Source organism: Sorex fumeus, unplaced genomic scaffold (assembly GCF_029834395.1).
Source record: "Sorex fumeus unplaced genomic scaffold, SorFum_2.1 ptg000006l, whole genome shotgun sequence".
Lineage (NCBI taxonomy): Eukaryota > Metazoa > Chordata > Mammalia > Eulipotyphla > Soricidae > Sorex > Sorex fumeus.
Window position 1 is genome coordinate 56,878,766 of NW_026606063.1, and position 22,185 is coordinate 56,900,950.

General features: G+C 38.3%; 1 protein-coding gene across 1 annotated transcript in view; it reads left to right on the plus strand.

Annotated features, from left to right (window-relative positions):
- The window catches only part of TMEM131 (transmembrane protein 131), a 194,796-nt gene that overhangs the window by 52,457 nt on the left and 120,154 nt on the right, over positions 1 to 22,185 (plus strand). The window contains exons 2-3 of the mRNA XM_056123449.1: positions 5,689 to 5,750; positions 18,343 to 18,383. Of these exons, the coding sequence (XP_055979424.1) occupies positions 5,689 to 5,750; positions 18,343 to 18,383 (103 nt within the window). The remainder of the gene's footprint in view (positions 1 to 5,688; positions 5,751 to 18,342; positions 18,384 to 22,185) is intronic.

Consider the following 22,185-nt stretch of genomic DNA (forward strand, 5'->3'; position numbering starts at 1 on the left):
AATGGATTAATGTCTCATTTACATTGAATGTTCTATGTTTTATTAGGTTTTTAAAATATCTATAGATAGTTTTATTGCAGTTTCTTGTCTGTATTACCAGACACTTAAGCAATACCTATAATAAAGTAGTTTCTAATATAAAAACAATACTCCCTTTCGTAGGATAAAACACATTGTACTTTTTGTTGTTTTTGTTTTAGGGATACATCCTGCAATGCTCAGGACTTTCCCTTGGCTCTGTACTTAGTGGTTACTCATGATGGGACTCGTGGGACCATGTTGGGTGCCAGAAATTGAACTGAGGTTGGCCAATGCACGGCAAGTTCCTCACCTGCTGTACTATCACTCCAACCACTGTACTATTATTATAGGTATATTCAGATTTTCCCTTTAAATTTTCTTAGTTCTCTTAACTCTGGGGCTGGAGCGATAGCACAGCGGGTAGGGTGTTTGCCTTGCATGCAACTGACCCGTCCAACCCGGGTTCAATTTCTCCACTCCTCTTGGAGAGCCCAGCAAGCTACTTAGAGTATCTTGCCCGCACGGCAAAGCCTGGCAAGCTACCTGTGACGTATTTGATATGCCAAACACAGTAACAACAAATCTCACAATGTAGGCATTATTGGGCCCACTCGAGCAAATTGATGAACAATGGGAGGACAGTGTTACAGTGCTATTATGTTAAGAATAGATATTATATTTTTATATTAAATGATCTTAATTTCTTTACATAGGTTAAAAATATATAGCAGTCAGTAATCACAAATTGAATCCTCTTGATTCATTTTCTTATTATTTCATTTGCTATTCCTTTAAGTTTTGTTGGTGCAAACAGTACAGAATAAATAGGCAGGCTGGGAATGGGAGGGAAACTAGGGACATCTGTGAAAGGAAGGTCACATTTGTGGTAGAATTGGTGTTAGGACATTGCATGCTTAAAACAACTCTATTTTGATGTCACAGTGTTTTAATAAACATAATTTTTAAAAATTAAGAGCTTCTGCTTTTTTCTCTTATTTTGTAATCATTCTCTTTTTCTTAGTTCACATCAATAAATTTTTTTTTCTTTTTGGGTCACACCCGGCGATGCACAGGAGTTACTCCTGGCTGTGTACTCAGGAATCACTCCTGATGGTGCTCAGGGAACCTATGGGATGCTGAGAATTGAACCCGGGTCGGCCGTGTGCAAGACAAACACTCTACCCGCTGTACTTTCACTCCAGCCCCATCAATAAATATTTTTAACAAGAATATAGAAAAGTGATTTTATGGATCCTCAAGAATTTCAGTTTGCATTAGAAGCTTGAGGACAGGGTAAGAAATGGGATGTACTAACTGAGCAGTCTTCTACATTCACAGTACAATTTTCTGAACAGTTAATTGTTTTATTTAGAGACATTCTTGTGTATTTGGAGTCATTAGCTCTGATTTTAGTTTTGGAATTTTATTGTAAGCTCTAATTAGGCATAACAACCAGAATTAGGTGTTTTACATCAGTGAAGTAAAACCAGTTCTGAAACTTGAGCAAAAGAGTGATGAAATAATAGTAGTACATTCTTATCCGTCCCTATAAAAATAAAATAAATAAGTAAATGAAAGTCCCTATTTTATTTACCTTTCTTAGTTTCTACCTAATACCTGTTGGGGATGCAATTTGGGAACCATACCCAGCAGTACTCAGGGACTACACCTGGCTCTGTGATTAGGAGAACTGGCAGTTCTCAGAGGATCATGTGTGGTACTGAGGATCAAACCAGGTTTGCTTCATGCAAGGCACCTTACCTCATGTACCATCTCACTGCCCACTTTCTGGTATCTAGGATCACATCCAAGATAACACATATTTAGTAAACATATCTCTGTAGGTCCCTCTGATTTGCTATAATTTCTCAGACTACTTCATTTTGTTTCTTGTGGCATTTCCTGGTGTTTGTGTTTGTTTTAATGGTCAAGGTGTGAGGGAGGGGTTGCTCCCAATGAAACCAGGAAGTCACTTGCTTGCTAAGACTTGGTGATGTGGTATTACTCAGACCCAGTGGTGCTGGGGTCCTCCAGGGCTATACCCATTGGCGCTCATGGTCCTTGCATTGCTACAGGTCAAGGCATGTTCCTATGAGTCCTGCACTGTTTTCCTGGCCCCATTTTCTGGGTGATATTTTTTTTTGAGGGGGGAAGATGTTGAGGACCTCAGGTATTTCATAGAAGATCCATTGTTTGAGACTTGTCTGATGGTATTCTCATGATGGGAGTGGGGTTATGTGATTTTGGGGGAAAGAGCCATAGAAATAAGATGCTTTCTTTTTATTCCTTCAGTCTTTGGGCCATACCCAGTGTTGCTCAGGGTTTACTCCTGGCTTTGCACTCAGGAATCACTCCTGGTAGTGCTCAAGGGATCCTATAGGGTGCTGGTGAAAGAACCCAGGTTGGCTAAGTATAAGGCAAGTGCCTCACCCACTGTGCTATCTCTCCAATCTCAAAGGTGCTATTTGTATTGTGCCAAAGATCTCCACTATCAACATGACTTTTAACTCTGGGTATTTACTTTGATCATCTGGTGGGGGTAGATTTTTCAGGTAGATAAGTCAGGGCACTCTTTTTTCTCCCTCTTGTCCAAATTTTTCTTTGAACAAGTCACTCTGTGCGCCCCATGCTTAAGGAATAGGAGGTTACATTCCACCTTCTAGAAAAATGGTTTCTGCATTAATTGCTTAGAATTCTGTGCCTGGGGATTTTTGTATTTTTCACCCATTTATTTTTTAGCTATTTGTTATTATCATTATGGACTCAATACTTATTTTATACTTTGGGTTATAATGCACACAGCTTTATTTTGTTACTCACATTATCCCAGCTTCTGTTATTATAATTGTCTTTTTTTTAAATTTTTTAATGAAACACCGTGAGATACAATTACAGACTTACACCCTTTCGTGATTACGTTTCAGTCATACAATAGTCAAATACTCATCCCTTCCAGTGCCCATTCTCCACCACCAATGTTCCCAGTCATTATAATTATCTTTATCTATGGTAAGCTGAACAGTTTTAAAGTCACCAACTCTAGTACATTACTACGTTGATTCTTGTAGCCTTTCCTTTAATTTAAACTCTTATTCTGAAGTTTGACTCCCACTATGCACATGCTCGGTCATGTACATAATTAATCATTCAGTTCTAGTATAAATGTATTGTGGCATCAGGTTTGTTATCCCAAATCCGAAGGAAACAAATTATATACACATTATACACATAATACACCTTTTGCCTTTATTCTTAACAGATTCCACTTATTTCCAAATCTCTTACATCAGTACTTTTCCACACCTTAATGGACATGGTTTTACACATATTAATACAGCTAAGGGACTGGAGTGATAGCAGAGCGGTAGGGCGTTTGCCTTGCACGCAGCCAACATGGCTAACCCGAGTTCGATTCCTCCGCCCCTCTCGGAGAGCCTGGCAGGCTACCAAGAGTATCTCGCCTGCAAGGCAGAGCCTGGCAAGCTTCCCGTGACGTATTCCATATGCCAAACGTAGTAACAAGTGTCACAATGGAGACGTTACGGGGCCTGCTCGAGCAAATCGATGAACAACGGGAGGACTGTGACCGTAATATAGCTAAATTATTTTGTCATCCAAGTACTAACCAGGCCCGACTCTGCTTAGCTTCCGAGATCAGATGAGATCGGGTGCGTTCAGAGTGATATGGCCGTAGAGCGATAGCACAGTGGCAGGGCATTTGCCTTGGACGCCGCCAACATGGCCGACCGGAGTTCGATTCCTCCGCCACTCTTGGAGAGCCTGGCAAGCTACCGAGAGTATCTCGCCCGCACGGCAGAGCCTGGCAAGCTCCCCGTGATGTATTCGATATGCCAGACACAGTAACAACAAAGTCTCCAATGGAGACGTTACTGGGCCCGCTCGAGCAAATCGATGATCAACGGGAGGGCCTTTACTTTTACTTTACGATTTTGTCATATTCTTTATGTAATTTCCTGATCACCTAAGTTTAAGTTGTATTCACTTGTATTTCAGTTGTATTCATTAGATTAACTTTTTATGCTGTAATGGTCTGTTTTGACAGTGTTGCATTTCTAAAATATAAAATGTTTTCATGGTGTCTAAAAATTTACTTTGCTTTGGTAAATCAATCCTTCTGTCCTTCCTTTGCACAATCCCCTAGCAACTACTATTGTTGTTTTTTTATTGTCTATGTAGTATTGCTTAGGTATTTAGAACTATACCTATATAATTATTTTTTTAATCACTGAATAATATTACTTTGATATAATAGAGTTGATTGACCTTGTGAAAGACATCTTGATTGTATCTAGATTTTGGTGATTATGAGCAAAGTTGCTATATGGAATTGTTAGTAGGTTTTGTGTGGACACAGTTTTTCAAATTGCTTGGATACATAGGAGTACAGTTGCTGGGTTATGGTTAAACAATGTTAGCTTTTAAAATACCTTTCTGTGAACTGTACTCAATTTTATAAAAGAAGATAAATCTCCTGTTACAATTTTCCATGCTAATCCCCCTACCACATCTCTTAGATAATAATTCCAGATCTCATTTTCTTTTGTTTTCTTTTTTTTTCTTTCAAACCTTTGTTTTTTTAAATTTTTTTGTATTTCATAATGTAGTTCACAATAGTTCATTGCAGATAATATTCAAACACCAATCCCACCATTGAGCACCTTCCCACCACAATAAGAGGGAAGTATGTGAAGGTTGTTGTATGTTGTATTTCACTTTGGAGCCATTTAAGCCCATATTAAGCCATTTAAGCCCATAAGGATACAAGCACGTATGTTAAAATCAAACAAATGTGCGCTACTTTTGGTACATAAAGTGGGCTGGACTATAAGAGGTTGCACGGCTGCATTTGCTCCAGGAAATTCTTTAGTGCTCTCTTCCAGGAGCTTGTTTATAGTCGCTGGATCTTGAGATTACATGGTGCCGGGGGAAGTTTGTGGGTGTGACTCCCAAGCTACTGGAAAATTGAGGAGCTGAGGGAAGGAGGCCCAGTTCCCACCTGAGCAGGCTTGGCGGTCTCAGTCACAAGGCCCGAATACCTGGGTTTTTCTGCCGGATCCCACTTGGATGAGGCCGGTCCTAGTGTGTGAAAGATGGCCTTGAGCATGGTGGTGATTGGGTTCTGGCGGTTTTCAGCTGCCAGGGTTCTACTTGGGATGGGGAGGGAAACATAACCCGACCCCCTCTGAGGTGCCCCCATGAAGACAGCCTGGCGGGGGTCAGGAAATCAGATCTCATTTTTTGATAAAATTCAGTCCTCTTTTTTTTTTTTTAATGCTCAAAATATGTTCTTAGTGAAAAAACTCAGCTGCACTTCATTAAATTTTACTGTTTTATGCTTTCTGACAATATTTTTGCAATTATTTATATAACCTAAGTTTGTTAAAATTACATTCTAATTGTGTTGTTACATTTAAAAGTTTTATAATTGCATTATATAAAAGTATTGTTCAAATATATTTAAAGGCATTTTAATTAATAATCATGAATTATTAATACTATCTTCTTTAGCCATTGCAGTCAGCTACACATCTTTAAGTATCAAACTGTAGTTGCTTTAATTTAAAAAATTGCGCTTAAAAAAATAATTGTACTTAAGTTAAATTATTTTCCCGTTAAGTGATGGTATGTGTTTTGTTTCTTTCACAGCATTTATTCAGTCAGAGAGCATTATAGAAGTACTGCGTTTTGATGATGGAGGCCTGCTTCAGGTAATGTTATTTTAATTGGATAATTTGTGTGTGTGTGCGTGTTGTGTGTGCTGTGTGTGCTGAGCCTTGAATAAAAGATATGTAAAAATAAAGGCTTTTAAAAGACTTTTTAAAAAAAATAATTAGTTTGATAAAGTATATAGTTTGTGAACTATAGTATTATGAAATATTCACACAGGTTAGTAGCACTATAGCACTGTCCTCCCGTTGTTCATCGATTTGCTCGAGTGGGCCCAGTAACGTCTCCATTGTGAGACGACTTGTTACTGTGTTTGGCATATTGAATATGTCACGGGTAACTTGCCAGGCTTTGCCATGTGGGGAAGATACTCTCGGTTATTTGCCGGGCTCTCCAAGAGGGGTGGAGGAAAATCGAACTCGGGTTGGCCAGGTCGGCCATGTGTAAAGCAGACGCCCTACCCGCTGTGCTGTGGCTCCAGCCCACACAGGTTAGTATAAGTCAGTAATAATAAAACTCTTCTGTGCTATACATTACCTTTAATATTTATACATTATCTTTTTTTTAAATTTATTTATTTTCCTTTTTTGGGTCATATCTGGTGATGCTCAGGGGTTACTCCTGGCTCTGCACTCAGGAATCACTCCTGGCGGTGCTCAGGGGACCCTATGGGATGTAGAGGATCGAACCCAAGTCAGCCGCATGCAAGGCAAACACCCTACCCACTGTGCTATTGTGGGGATGGGGGGAGACTCTGATCTGGCATAATAAAATTGGTGGTGAGCCATATGAATATGGAGCTAGTAAAACACTGAATTTGGATGTTGCACTTGTAACTATTTTTGTGGAAGAGGCTTCTCTACAGAGAGCATTAGTGTTTAGCTTTTTTCTCATCCTTACACTTGCCATACTAATCCCTTTATTAAAATATAGTACATATAAAGCTTCAAAGTGTTATCTGATTTTTTTAAATGTTGTCTTTCCTTTCAGCTAAAGTCTTATATCATCATGTAGCTTAAAATCCGTTCTAGAATCTCAGAGTTGAAAGAGACTATAAAAAATATTATATTAATCCGTCCTTTGATATTTATGACTTAGGTGCTTTCTCCTTTTTTTCCAAACTATGTCCATATTCTATGCTTGTCTTATTATGCTTGTATTATGTCTTATATCCATATTCTATGACAGTACCTACTGCCTTGGTAGTGATAAACATATGTTTTAATAGTGTTGTATTTTTTGATAGCACGAATTATATATGTGTGTATATACATACACATTATATATGTATATGTGTATGTAGGTGTTGTGGAGATATATGTGACATATATATTTCCTTATATCTGTAATTCCTTTTATAATTAAGTGAAACCAAGGTATAGATTAAGAAATTTGTACAGATACCATGACTTTGTGGTCATAGGACTGGTATAAGAATTTGGTCTTTGTACTCCAGTTGTGATTCTTGTCTCTGTTCATTATTTGGCATCTGATGTATTTGTTTACATATTTATAACTAAATTCATGACTGGTACTGAAAATTATTTCCTGTAGCTTATATTATAGACAAGTAAAAATAATAAAGTTATGTTAAAATAGAGGCTGAAGGGATAGTACAGCAGATAGGACACATCCCTTGCACACACAACCTGAGTTCAGTCCCTGGCATCCCATACAGTCTCTCGAGCCTATCTGGAGTGATCCCTGAGTGCAGAGCCAGGAGTAAGTCTTGAGCAACACTAGGTGTGGCCCACAAGCAAAAAGTTAGGTTAAAACAATAAATATCAAATTTCTCCAAATTAAATTAAAGCAAAAAAGGGAGAGTGGCAACTCTTTAACAGCCTTTAAATTATTTTAAGTAAAAATTTTGTCTGAGAGCCTTCCTCCCTAGAGTGTGTTTCTTGTCAGTACATTCTGTAGGTTATCTCTAGTAGTATTAGGTTACCATTAGAAGTCATAGTAATTCTTCTTGTCCACATTTTCTGAAGATGATATTTTGAATCTTGTCTGGACTATTTGGCGGAACCACTGAGGTTTTATATATAGATATAAAAAAGTGAAGATAGATTCTGAGGATTCTGTATTTAACTATCTCAAACTGTCATTCATTTATAATTGATTAGAATGTTTGACTCTTCCTAATCTGTTCCATGACTGTAAAATTGAATAACTAATAAATAAGTAATTTTTGTTTACCTATTTTATTGAGATACCAGTATTTACAGTACTGTTAGTTGCACTTTCTATGTGCTTATCATTCCAGTGCCACACCCATCACCAGAGAGTCCTTTCCCTTCAGTGTCCCAAGGCCTTCCCAGTCACCTCTCTCCCATGTAAACTCAGTTCTATAGAAAAGGTCTTCGGTTCCTGTGACTTTGTACATTAGTTGTTCCCTTACTATGTTTCTTTATAATCCCACATATAAAAGAAATCTGCTTTTTAATTTATTATAGAATAGTTTACATCCCTAAATACGTAGATGATTAAAGCTATACTCCTTTAATCCCACAAAATTACAAATCAATGATAAATTGATTAAATTTTTTTCAAGAACTATAGCTCTCTTTTTGCTCTCATTATTATTTTAAAAAATAATAATGTGAATAATTGTATGTTAATATATTTTATAATTAACATAAAATAGGTTAATCCTATTAATATATAATTTAATAAGGGTGAGGAGGGGAGAATTAAGGAAAAATTCTGAATTAAGAAAATCTTAAGGGAAAATCTGTATAGGCCTATAAACGTGAGGCTGGAGAGGTAGTACAACAGGTAAGGCTTGCCTTGCACGTGGCTGACCCAGTTCAATTCCCAGCATCCTATATGGTCCCTCAAGCAACACCAGATGTAATTCCTGAGTGCAGTGCCAGTAATAACCCCTGAGCATCACCAGGTGTGGCTCAAAAATCAAAAATAAAAAAAACAAAGTGCTGAATCATCCCAGTAGATTATCTTTAAGCTTTCATCAGAAAGCTCCCCTCTAGCCACTCACCATTGCACCTAAGGCTACTACAGCCCCCTTGGATTTTTCTAGCACCTATCAGAGAATCATATCACCCACTTTGGGAAACTCTGCCTTGGAGGAAAGAGATAAATTCCTAACTGATATGCTTAGAAGATAGCATAGATCTAAGAGGTCTTATTATAGTAGATGAGAGATTACACTCCTTCTGTTCCTCATATTTTAGCTGTAGTACTAGGGCTAGTTTGCCAAAAGATCTTTGTTCAGATTATTCAAGTCTTTTCCAAATTCTCTAAAGTTTGGGGGAAAGATGTTTGAAAAATTTGCATCTAGTTCTGTGTTATGTTGATCAGGAAATGCTCTTGAAGCCTTTCTGATAGATAATTCTTTGTACCACACCGAGTGTTCAGTTGAGTGAACAGCCATCGTTTGGTCGTTTGCTAGTACTCTTGTTTTTAAATGAGCCTACATTTAAAAGATACCCATTTTTTTTTATTAAGATAGGTATACTAGATTTTAACAAGATAACAACTAACAGACCTAAGGAGATACACCAGCAATCACACAGAAGTAGTTGGAGACTTCAATTATTTAATCATTGGACAGATCAACCAGACAGAATATAGGTAAGAAAATGTGAGGTCTAAATGAAGAATTAGAAGAGCTAGAATTAATATATATGTGCAGGGCTCTCCACTCCCAAAAGCTGAATACACATTTGTTTCCAGTGATCGTGGAACATTTTCCAGGCTAGACCACATGTTTCCATAAAGTTATGAAAATAGAAATCATAACTAGTCTCTTCTTTGACCACAGTGTTATGAAGGTAGAAGCAATCTATAAAAAGAAAGTCAGGAGCAGCTCAAATATATTGGAAACTAAACAGTGGGTTAAAGAGTAAATCAAAGAAGAAGTAAAGTTTCCTTAAAACAAATTAGAATGAAGACATATGTTATCAGAACCTTTGGGAACTTCCCTAAGAGGAATGTCCAGAGAAATACAAGCATATATTGGGAGATTTTAAAAAGCTCAAAAATAGTCACCAAAACATTTCTCTCAAGAAATTAGAAAAAAAAAATGAGTGAATCCCAGAGTAAGTAGAAAGAAGGAAATAATAAAAACTAGAGCAGAAATTAATGACATAGTAGTCGAGATAGCAATAAAAAAAAGGGCCAGTGATTTGATAATTCCATTTGCCATTCATTTAAGTTTTCATAGAGCAAGTAATATGAAATAAATCTGTTGTATGCATACCAGGGGTGGGAGGGAACCTGGGAACATTGATGGAGGAATTGGGACAGTGATGATAGGATTGGTATCGGAATACTATATGCCTGAAACTATTCTTATGAACAACTTTGTAAGGTAAGGTAAAGGCCCTCCCGTTGATCATCGATTTGCTCGAGCGGGCCCAGTAATGTCTCCATTGGAGACTTTGTTGTTACTGTGTCTGGCATATCGAATACATCACGGGTAGCTTGCCAGGCTCTGCCGTGTGGGCGAGATACTCTCGGTAGCTTGCCAGGCTCTCCGAGAGGGGCGGAGGAGTCGAACTCAGGTCGGCCATGTTGGCTGTGTGCAAGGCAGATGCCCTACTGCTGTGCTATCGCCCCAACAACTTTGTAAACCTCAGTATTTTCATTTAAAAATATATATGTCTATATATATATTTTTTTAAGTTAGTGAAGGGATCAGAGCAGTAGTAGTACAGTGGATAGGGTTCCTACCTTGAACATGGCCATCTCAGGTTACATTACCAACATAGAGCCCCAACACCACAGGATATAGCTTCAAAACAAACCAAAATAAGGTCAGTGAAACCATGAGCTTCTTTTTTTTATGAATGAGCAAGATTGACAAATTCTTAACTAATGAGAAAATAAAAGACAAGTCAATCAGATTAAAAAGTAAAGCATCAACATGCAACGATGATGTTACAACAGATGCCTTAGAAAATATAAAGGATCTTAAGAGGTTACTATGGAAAACTTTTTGTCCCTAAGTTGAAGAACCTAGAAGAAATGGATGGTTTGTATCTTATAGCCTCACCAAGATACAGTGGGGAAGAAGTAGAAAACTTGAACAGACCAGGAAGTTGAAGCAGTGATGATGATGATGATGATGATGATGATGATGATGATGATGATGATGATATGCATCACTGATGATGATGATGATAATGATAAAACAATTTCCTAAAACCAAAAACCTAGGTGCAGATGGGTTCCTAAACCTTCAGGGAAGTACCTGTACTTGTACTTTTGAAGTACCTGTACTTTTGAAGTTTTTATAAAGAATTGAAAAAATTCAAATTCTTCCTAACAAAGTCTATGATGCCAGCATTGCTCTAATACCCAAAGCAGATAGTGACTTTACTAAAACAGAAATTTTCAGGGCCAGAGTGATAGTACCAACAGGTAGGGCCTTGCATACAGCCAACCCAAGTTCATCCCCAGCACCACATATGGTCCTCGGTTCCCCACCAGGAAGGACCCTGAGTGTAGAGCCAGAAGTAAGCCCTAAGCACGATTGGGTGTGTCCGAAACAAATTTTCAGACCAACATTCCTGATGAACAGAAATGTAGAGATCCTTGACAAAATCTTAGCAACCTGAATTCAACAATATGTCAAAAGGTTCATACACCACAATCAAGTGGTATTCATTCCACGGATGCAAGGATAATTCATTATATGCAAGTCAATAAATGTGATATACCACATCAGTAAAAGGAAAGATAAAATCATAGTCAGTGTTAAAACACTAAAAAGTCTTTCCTCTAGAAGGCATAAGACAAGGATGTCTGCTTTCTTTACTATTACTCAGTGTAGAATTGGAAGTTCTAGTCATAGCAGTTGAACTCGAAAAATAAATCAAAGGCATTCAAGTTGGAAAATAAGTTAAACTATTACTATTCATAGGTTACACACACACACATAATCCTAAAGACTTCATAAAAGAAAATTTTTTTAAAGTGCTGGAAGATAGCTCAAAGGGCTAGTATGCAGATTTTACATGCTGAAGGTCCAGCTTCAACCCCACCCCCACCCTCCTGAGCACTATTCAGAAGTAGCTAATGATCATTACCAGGCATGCCCTCCACCCCCGACCAAAAAAAAAAGACAGTTTTGTTGTTTTTGTTTTAGAGTCACAGCCAGCAGTGCTCAGGGTTTACTCTTCGCTCTGTGCTTAGCAATCACTCCTGGCAGGCTTGGGGGACCATGTTGGGTGCTGGGGATTGAAACTAGGTTGGCCATGTGCAAGACAAGCACCCTACCCACTGTACTGTTGCTCCAGCAATACCACTTCTTTTAACTCCTAAACCAAAAAGGAAAAAAAATCTAGAAACTATAAGCCAGTGCAGTGAAATAGTAAACTGCTAAACAGCATAAGAACTTGCATTTCTATATGCATACAGTAAATGAGAATGAAATTTTAAAAGCAAATCACACACACAATTTAAAATTGTATCAAAATACCAAGTAGCAAGGAATCAACAAAAGGGATGAATGACTTATAAGGTAAAAGGTAAAGGCCCTCCCGTTGTTCATCGATTTGCTCGAGCGGGCCCAGTAACGTCTCCATTGGAGACTTTGTTGTTACTGTGTCTGGCATATCGAATACATCACGGGTAGCTTGCCAGGCTCTGCCATGCGGGCGAGATCCTCTCGGTAGCTTGCCGGGCTCTCCGAGAGGGGCGGAGGAATCGAACTCGGGTTGGCTATGTTGGCTGCGTGCAAGCCAAATGCCCTACCGCTGTGCTATCTGCTCCAGCCCAATATGTCACTTAAATATAAGATAACAAAAAGAAATAGGAATTTAGCAAGTGTATCCCATGTTCATGGCTTGTACAAACTAACAGTGTTATAATGACTATACTACCCCCATCAAAATTTTAGTTGCATTCTTCAAGAATATAGAACAAGCACTACTAAAATTTATATGACTGTAGCAGTCCTTAGGGGGAAAAATGAAAATGGAAAAATATTACATTTCCTAACTTTTTAGCTATATTATAGTTATGACAATCAAAATAGTGTGTAGTTGCTACCCTTTGATATTAAGCTGACAGTTTAGTACTCCACCCAGTGATACAGTGCTGCTTGATTTACCAGTGCTGAAGGCCACGAGGGGTCATACCTGGTGGTGTTTGGGGACACTTGAACTATATTTACCTGGTGGTGCTTGGTCGACTATGTGATCCCTGGAAACAAACTCAGACCTCCAGCATGTAGAAGACATACCCCAGCTCTTTGGACTATCTCTCGGACCCCTTCCCAAGTGTTTTTCAGCAATAGTAGAATCATAAATCATGTACCTATAAAAGTATGAGTCTGTTTCTGGGTTCTGTTACAGTTCTTGATCTGTAAAAGTGGTAGTTCATATAGTTTGACTTAAAATAATTTATCAACTGTTATCCAACAAACTTGCTTGTTGAGTAGAATTTATTGATGTTTTGAAATCATAATCTGAGGTTAATAACGTTTTGTTTCTTCTTTTGTTTCTTCTTCTTTCTTCTAATCCTTTTAATACATTATCTTGCCTTTACTTTTTTGGCTGCAACCACAGGATATTAAACATAAGTGGTATTTAGTGGGCATCTTGACGTATTCCTCATTTGAGATAAAACTTGCAGCATTTCCTGGTACTGTTACTGTTTACTGTAGCTTCTGTGTTTCTGCCCTCCTCTGATACCCTTTATCATTTGTGGTTTGCAGCAAGATCCTGAGACAGGAAAGATTGGAGGGCCTATGAAAACAAAGAAACAAATAGGTTTGGATTGAATGATAAAATTTCAGGTAGTGCAGTAGATCTTTACCAACCCAGTGGGATACACTGGTATAGGATGCTTATTGGAAGCATCCTGCATTGGGTGGAGATAGCCAGACCTGGTACACCTGCTGTGTTCATTCCTAGGACGGGAGTTGCGTGGAAATTGGCCTTCCCTCTAACACGGCAGTTGATCCCAGAGCACCGTGAGAGGCTGATAGTCAACAATATTTTTCACAGCTAAACAACAGATTCTCCTCTGTCAGAAAATTTGAAACAGCACAGTAAAATACTGCTGAAAATCAAAGGCACAGAAATCTAGTCAGAATACAAAAGAGGGGAAAGTGTACATATCACATCTTTCCATTGTTAGGTTATTAGTGCTGTAGCCCTTACTTGCTTTCTCTTTCAATATTTACCTTACTTTGCCCATTTTTTGACTTTGAACATTACTACATCATTTTATATTTTGTATTTACACTTACTACTTAAGCTTTGGGTTTTCTATGCAGTCTTTGTATCTTTTTTAAAGATTAGAGTTTATCTCATTTAACTATGCTGTTTTTCATTTATCCCATCTAATTTTTAAACTTTTCATTCTCATTGTTTTTTCTCTCTCTCTTGAATTAGGGCCTTAAGTTTCAGATATGTATATGTTTTGTTTAAAACATTTCTCTACTTAGAGAAAGTAATGTGGAAATCATCTGCCCCACAGGTAGGGGGAGGGGGTGGGATGGGAGTATACTGGGGTTTTTGGTGGTGGAAAATGGGCACTGGTGAAGGGACAGGTATTTCATTGTATGACCAAGACTTAAACCTGAAAGCTTTGTAACTGCTCTCACAGTGATTCAATAAATAAAATTATAAAAAAGGAAAAAAAATTAAGGTAGAGTTCATGCCCAATTAAATCTGCCTAATCAATGGCTGAATAAATAGCAATACTCCTACATAAAAAAATTAAAAATAAAAATAAAACATTTCTCTACTTCAGAGACACAAGTCATGCCTGTTGTGAGCTTTGTGTCTCAATAATTCAGATTTGTGCTCATCTCCTGGAACTTTTATTCCTGTTCATAGTTTAGCATTTTTTATTTTGTGGCTTACTTCAAAAACACATGCTTTCTGTATTTCTAACCTTATTTCCACAGTTCCTTTTGCTTTAAGTATGCACTTGACTTTCACAAGACAGCTTCCTCATTTGTAATTCTTCATGAGTAAGCTTGTTGGTTAGATTTGTCTTCAGGGAGTTTTTTTCCCCCCTAAATAATATGGTGGTGGCTGGAGTGATAGCACAGCGGGTAGGGAGTTGGCCTTGCACACAGCCGATCCGGGTTTCCGGGGTTCATTTCCCAGCATCCCATATGGTTCCCCGAGCACCTTCAGGAGTAATTCCTGAGTGCAGAGTCAGGAGTAACCCTTGTGCATCGCCTGGTTACAGGAGATAATTTGAAAAGGACCATATTTCCACACCTGTTAACTTTTCACTGCAGTCAATATAGTTCGCATATTCATCATCCCCAAGTTTACTTTTGACCTTGTGCCCACTTTATCTCTAGACAAACACTGATACACTTTCTTCCACTATCAGTTTGTATTTTAAAGTATTTTATATAAATGAGATATGTAGAATGTTTAAGGAATTTATCTCATCCTAATTATTTTGAGATTCCTCTGTTATTGTGTGTGTCAGTAATCTCTCAAGTTTTTTATACTTTATGAAATCATATACATACATTTTAGATAATAAAGAAATGTTTAATGGAACAAATAAAGGTTCTCCCACCACTATCATTGCATTTTATTGTGTAGATATATCATGATTCATGATTCATTATCTGAACCTGTTAATGGAAATTTGGATTATTTCAATATTGACAGATTGTAAACAAAGCAATTACGATGTGAATATTTGAACATGCTCAAATATAGGCCTTTTCAATGACATATACTTTTATTTCCCTTGGGCTAGTGTATCTAGGAGTAAAGTGATGAGATCATGTTAGCTGTGTATTTCAAACACTTGTTACAGAGACTTTTTTTGATATACCAAATAATTCCATGAAAATGAGCATCCAAATAAGTGGCCAGTTAGGATCAAGAATAGTAGGTAAGAAAAAGCAGATTAAAAAAGATCCTCAGTTAAGAAGAATTAATTCAGAATGTTTATCAAAGGCCACCATATTTGGCAGGGATGAGCAGATGGGGAGAGTAGAGCAAGATGCGAAATGGGAGGTGGTAACCAGGAGTCAGATTCTGATAATAATCAGACATTATTTTATTTCATGATTTGGGGCCATCCCCAGAGGTACTCGGGTCTTATTCCTGGCTCTGAGCTCAGGGATCACTCCTGGGAGAGTCAGGAGTGCTGGGGACCAAACTCAGGTCAGCCACATTTAAGGCAAGCACCTTAAGCCCTACAATATGGCTTATAAAATATAACATCTTTTAAAATATATGTATTCTATTTTATTTTCCCTTTGACCTTGCTGGTGCCCGTGGTGCTCTGAAGGCAGCGGTGGAGGGGTGAAGGTGTGGTGGGTAGCAAGGATGGAGGGCATGCAGCATCGCTTGGGCACAGGGCCTTGCACATAGAAGGCGTGTTCACAAAGAGCCAAAGGTAACACAAAGGGAGAACTGATCCACACAATTGAGGTGTTGGGGAGGGGGAGGTTACAAAGGCTGGGGTTTGGGGATTGGTGAGGTAGAGAGGTAGGTACACAGGTGATGGGTGTAATGTTGGAATTATGTGCATGAGAAAACACTTATAGTATTGTAAATCACAGAATCTGTTAATTAATCTTTAATTGTAGATCCTATTTTACTTTAATCTATCAATAAAAAATTAAATTAAAAAAAGGCACGTTCTCTATTTGCATGCCCCTGGTCTGGAATTTGTATTTTGATTGAAAGTACTTTCTTTATGGTGGAATAAGGTCATCATCTTGCATTAGCATTCCTACGGAACAAAGATATACAATACCAAGAGGCAACATCTACTTTAACTCATTGGGGTGTAGAAGAATGAGAACAGGTTTAGGAAGGTTGAATGGCAGTAGAAGAGTCAGTGGTGCGGGGTGGGCTTTTCACCCAAGTTGCACAGGCACAGGTAGTGAGAGCATTCTAGTGAAGGTTCTTTTTTTAAAAAAATGAGCAGAAATTTGAGAAGGGGCTTGAGACTGAATCCAACTCTGTTAAAAATCTGAAAGTTAAAAAAAAAAACTAACTAAAAAGCAACATTTTTTAAGAGGAATAAATAGAATCCAGAGGTTCAGAATGGAATATGTAAAATATAATTCAAAATTACTCAACACAAGAATTAGACAACTTCTTAAAAGAAAAGAAAATCTCTAGAGCAACCTTTATATTGAGCCTCTATTATAACTACATTCAAAGATAAAATGGAATATGTGTCAGTAGTAAGCAAATACATATATGATCTCAACCAAGAGATAAGATTTGCAAAGAGCCAAATTCAAATTTTAGAATTGAAAAATGCAATCTCTGAAGTTTAAAATTCTGTAAGCCTAATACAGTGGAGATAATAGAATGAGTCTGTAAAATTAAAATTAGAATCCCTGATATTATACTCCTCTCCCACATTTTATTTTTATCTTACTTCTTCCAAATGGGGCTTATTTTTCTTTTATAGAAGTCCCTTAAATATTTCTTTACATGGCCAGTTGTTTTTTTTAAAGACATTTATTGGATCACTGTGAGCTACAGTGACAGACTTGCATGATTCGTTTCAGTCACACAATGCTCGAGCACCCATCCATCTACCAGTGCACATTTTTCACCACCCTTGTTCCCAGTGTCCCACCTGCCACCACTACTCCACCCCATACCCTGCCTCTGTAACAGGTACCATGCTTTTTACTCTCTCTCTAATTTTAGGCTTCATCATTTGCAATACAGATACTCAGAGGCCGTCGTGTTTGGTCCTTTGTCTACTTCCAGCACACATCTTCCATCACGGGCGACCCCTCCAAACATCACTTACTTGGTGGTTCCTTCTCCTAGATGGCCAGTTTAATACCAGTGAATTCCATTAACCATCTGAAAATCTGTTTTGCTTTCCAGTATTAAGTTACAGCCTGCCTGGGTAGACTATACTTAAAGGTCCATCCTTTCCTTCTTCCCTCCTCCTATGCTTTGAGGCAACCCCTGTTTCTTCTCTATCATAAATATTTTCATATTTCTTTAATGTATGAACACATACTTAGTGTTTAAATCACTGTCTTTCCTGCCCCAGCTCCCAGTACCTTGAGTTTCATTAGCTGGTACTGGTCAGTCAGCATTGAAGAGTGATCAGCACGGGTGACCTCACAGAGTGATTGTATAGTAGACTCTTCTCATAGGTTCATTTAGTTTGGCAAACTTTCAAAATTGAATCATATTACTTTGTGTTATTTCCAGGTACATTTAAATTTTAATCCAAATTTAGTCTGAATTACATAGTAGCACTGTAGCACTGTCGCACTGCCCTCCTCCTGTTGTTCATTGATTTGCTCAAGTGGGCACCAGTAACATCTCCATTGTGAGACTTCTTGTTACTGTTTTTGGCATATCGAATATGCCATTGGGAGCTTGCCAGGCTCTGCCATGCAGGCAGGATACTCTTGGTAGCTTGCTGGGCTCTCCAAGAGGGACGGAGGAATCGAACCTGGGTCGGCCACATGCAAGGCAAATGCTCTGCCCGCTGTGCTATCACTCCAGTGAATTACATAGTATAATGAATAATTCCTATGAATTGTGGATTATATTTAATCTGAAAATCCAAGGAAATATAAAGTGAATGTTGAAGCTGCAGTAAAGTATTTTGGTTATTCCTTATATTTATAGTATAAAGATTTGGTTTCAGTATTTTAACCAGTATTTAATTGTTATCTTCCTTTCACAGACTGAGACAACACTTGGACTCAGTTCATATCAACATAAAAGGTAAAGGAATATTTATATTTGTAATCATAAAATTTTATATATTTAGCTTTCTCTTACACCCCCCCTTTTTATATTGCATTAAATTTTATTTTATACTTGGATCTCATTATGGTAATAATCACTTTTAAAGCAATTTTATGTTAATATATTATGAAGTTTATATGAAATAGGTAAGGCCTACATATATATTTTTCCCCCTACACTTTATGTTTACACTGTGGCCAGCAAAGTTGTTCATGATGATTTGTTACAGGAATTCAATATCCCAACACCAATCCCACCAGTCTCCAATTTTCCCAACCACCCTGTAGTCTGCCCCTATAGTAGACCTTCGATAATTTATTTTGTATTGCATGTTATCAATATTTGCTAAAAGAATGATCAAAAAATGTTTCCTTAGAAGAAAATTAGTGTAAATTGTTGCATCTCACCATGGAGACATTAAGTCCTTGTATGAGATACTACTAAGATGTTACAGGTTAAATGTTCTGTGTTTACATTTTGTTCTTCGAGATTGGTTGCCATCTACATTACATCCCTTCCATCTGGTGTGCTACTCAAGCATATAGTGTTGTAGAGTTTGAGATGTCAGATAGCCGCATTTGCCATACGCTCCAGAATTTTTAACAGAGTTGTACAGCTGAAGTGAAATTTTTAACTGTATGGTGGCTTTGGGGTGTAGATGTCTGTTTTCTCACTTGAACATGTCTTGCTTGCTTGTCTCCGTGTTTCTTTGCTTGATTATTTTCACTCTGAAGAAGCCTGTGTTCTCTTTTGAGCACCTTTTCTCTTTTTCTGTCCTCTCATATCTTTTTTTTTATGTCTTAACATATTTTTTTTAAATTTTTAATAGTGAGACATCATGAGGTACAGTTGCAGACTTACACATTTTTGTGCTTGGGTTTCAATTATACAGTGATCAAATACCCATCCCTCCACCAGTGCCCATTTCCCACCACCACGGATCCCAGTATCCCTCCCACCCCCCATCCCCCCCAACCCACCCTGCCTCTGTGGCAGGGCATTCCCTTTTGTTCTCTCTCTCTTATTGGGTGTTGTGGTTTGCAAAAGAGGCAATGGGTGACAATCATGTTTGGTCTATAGTCTACTTTCAGCATGCTTCTCCCATCCTGGGAAGATCCTCCAAACACCTTTATTTGGTGTTCCCTTCTCTATCTGAGCTCCCTTTTCCCCTAGCATGTGTGGCTGGCCTCCAAGCCATGGAATAAAATTCCTGGTACTAATCTCGGCCATTCTTGGGTGTTAGTCTCCTATTTTGTTACTTTATGTTCCCCAGATGAATGCAACCTTTCTATGTCTATCCCTTTCTTTCTGAATCATTTCGCTTAACATAATACTTTCCATGTAGTACCACTTGTATATAAATTTCATGACTTCATCTTTTGTAACAGCTACATAGTACTCCATTGTGTAAATGTACCAAAGTTTCTTTAACCAGTCATCTGTTCTCGGGCACTGAGGTTTTTTCCAGATTCTGGCTATTGTAAAGAGTGCTGCAATGAACAAACAAGTGTAGATGTCACTTCGACTATACTTTTTTTCCCTCTCTGGGATATATTTCCAGGAGTGGTATTGCTGGGTCAAATGGAAGCTCAATTTCTAATTTTTTGAGAATCGTCGATACTGTTTTCCAAAAGGGCTGAACCAATCAGCATTCCCACCAGCAGTGAAGGAGGGTCCCTTTCTCACCACATCCGCACCAGCACCGATTGCTTTTGTTCTTTTGGATGTGGGCCAGTCTCTGTGATATCTCATTGTGGTTTTGATCTGCATCTCCCTGATGATTAATGATATAGAGCATTTTCTCATGTGCCTTTTTGCCATTCGGATTTCTTCTTTGAGAAAGTTTCTGTTCATTTCGTAGTCCCATTTTTTGATGGGGTTGGATGTTTTCTTCTTGTGGAGTTCAACCAGTACTTTATATATCCTTGATATCAACCCCTTGTTGGATGTGTATTGGGAGAATATCCTTTTCCATTCTGTATACTGTCTTTGTATTTTGGTCATTGTTTCTTTTGAGATGCAGAAGCTTCTTAGTTTAAGATAGTCCCATTTATCTATCTCTGTTTTCACTTGCTTGGCCAGTGGTGTGACATCTTTGAAGATACCATTAGCTTCTATGTCATGGAGGGTTTTGCCAACTTTTTCCTCATTGTACCTTATGGATTCCGGTCTGATGTTGAGGTCTTTAATCCACTTTGATCTTACTTTTGTGCATGGAGTTAGGCAGAGATCTGAGCCCACTTTTTTGCATGTAGCCGTCCAGTTTTGCCAGCACAATTTGTTAAAGAGGCTTTTCCTGCTCCATGTCCTCTCATATCTTTCTAAGCAAGTTTCATTCAATAAAAATTACCTTGTTTCACATATAATACATACATATATCTATATAGAGATATATATATTTTTGTAATGTATGTATGTATGTAGCAATGGGTAGCACTGTCCTCCCATTGTTCATCGATTTGCTCAAGTGGGCATCAGTAAAGTCTCCATTGTGAGACTTGTTACTATTTTTGGCATACCGAATACACCACAGGGAGCTTGCCAGGCTCTGCCATGCAGGAGGGATACTCTCAGTAGCTTGCCGGGCTTTCCAAGGGGGGAGGAGGAATTTGCATGCAAGGCAAACGCCATACCCGCTGTGCTATCTCTCCAACCCTATATAGCACTGTAGCACTATCCTCCTGTTGTTCATCGATTTGCTCTAGCGAGCCCAGTGCTCGCTTCAGCAGCACATATACTAAAATTGGAACGATACAACCCTATGTATGTATGTATATTTAATAAATACTAACATCTAAGTAAAGTAAGCACAGCGGGTAGGGCGTTCGCCTTATAAGCGGCCAACATGGCCGACCCGAGTTCGATTCCTCCGCCCCTCTCGGAGAGCCCGGCAAGCTACCGAGAGTATTGGATATGCCAGACACAGTAACAACAAAGTCTCCAATGGAGACGTTACTGGGCCCGCTCGAGCAAATCGACGATCAACGGGAGGGCCTTTACCTTTACCTTTAACATCTAAATCCTGGTGGCTCCTGAACCCATGTATTTTTGGTGAGGCAGAAAAAGCAAGTTGTAGATTGTATTATATCATGTAATTTAAATAGTGTATATGGAATAACAAGATTATACCATTTTATTTGTTCCTGGGGACAGCTCTGTGGCTCAGTGCTCAGGGATTCTTCTGGCAGTGCTCAGGAGACCATATGGCTGAGGATTGAACCCAGGCCTTCCGCATACCAATCATATTCTCCAAATTTGAATTTTCCTGTTGTGCATTGTATGACCTTCTTTCTAGTACCATACACAAAAGAGTTTTACCAATACCTAAAGCTCCTGGCTTATTAAGAGAATCAGCTTTGTAACTCCTGCTGCCTTTTATCACTGACCATTGCTGCCTCACTTATCACTTGCAGTCTGCCTGCAGGCCTCTGAAAGAGAACCTCAGAGCAGTGAATCAGACTGAAAGAGATCCTTTGAACACCTGTTCTCTGTTGATAGCCAGGGTGTTGCTTTACTTCAGGTATTTGGAAAATACATACATGCATGTGAATTTAAGGACCCTTTCCCACATCCAAATTTTTTGATCTTTTGATAGCTGTTCACATCTATAAAAGAAAGATTCTGGCCTGATACCTTTTTGCACCTAACATCTAAAGGAAGATGAAAGATTTTGATCTATAAATTAAGCATTCTTGATGCTTAAAGTACATCCGAGTATGAAGCAGGGCTAGAAGCAGGATGCATGTTCTCTGCGTGTTGGTGCTTAGCTTACTAGTTG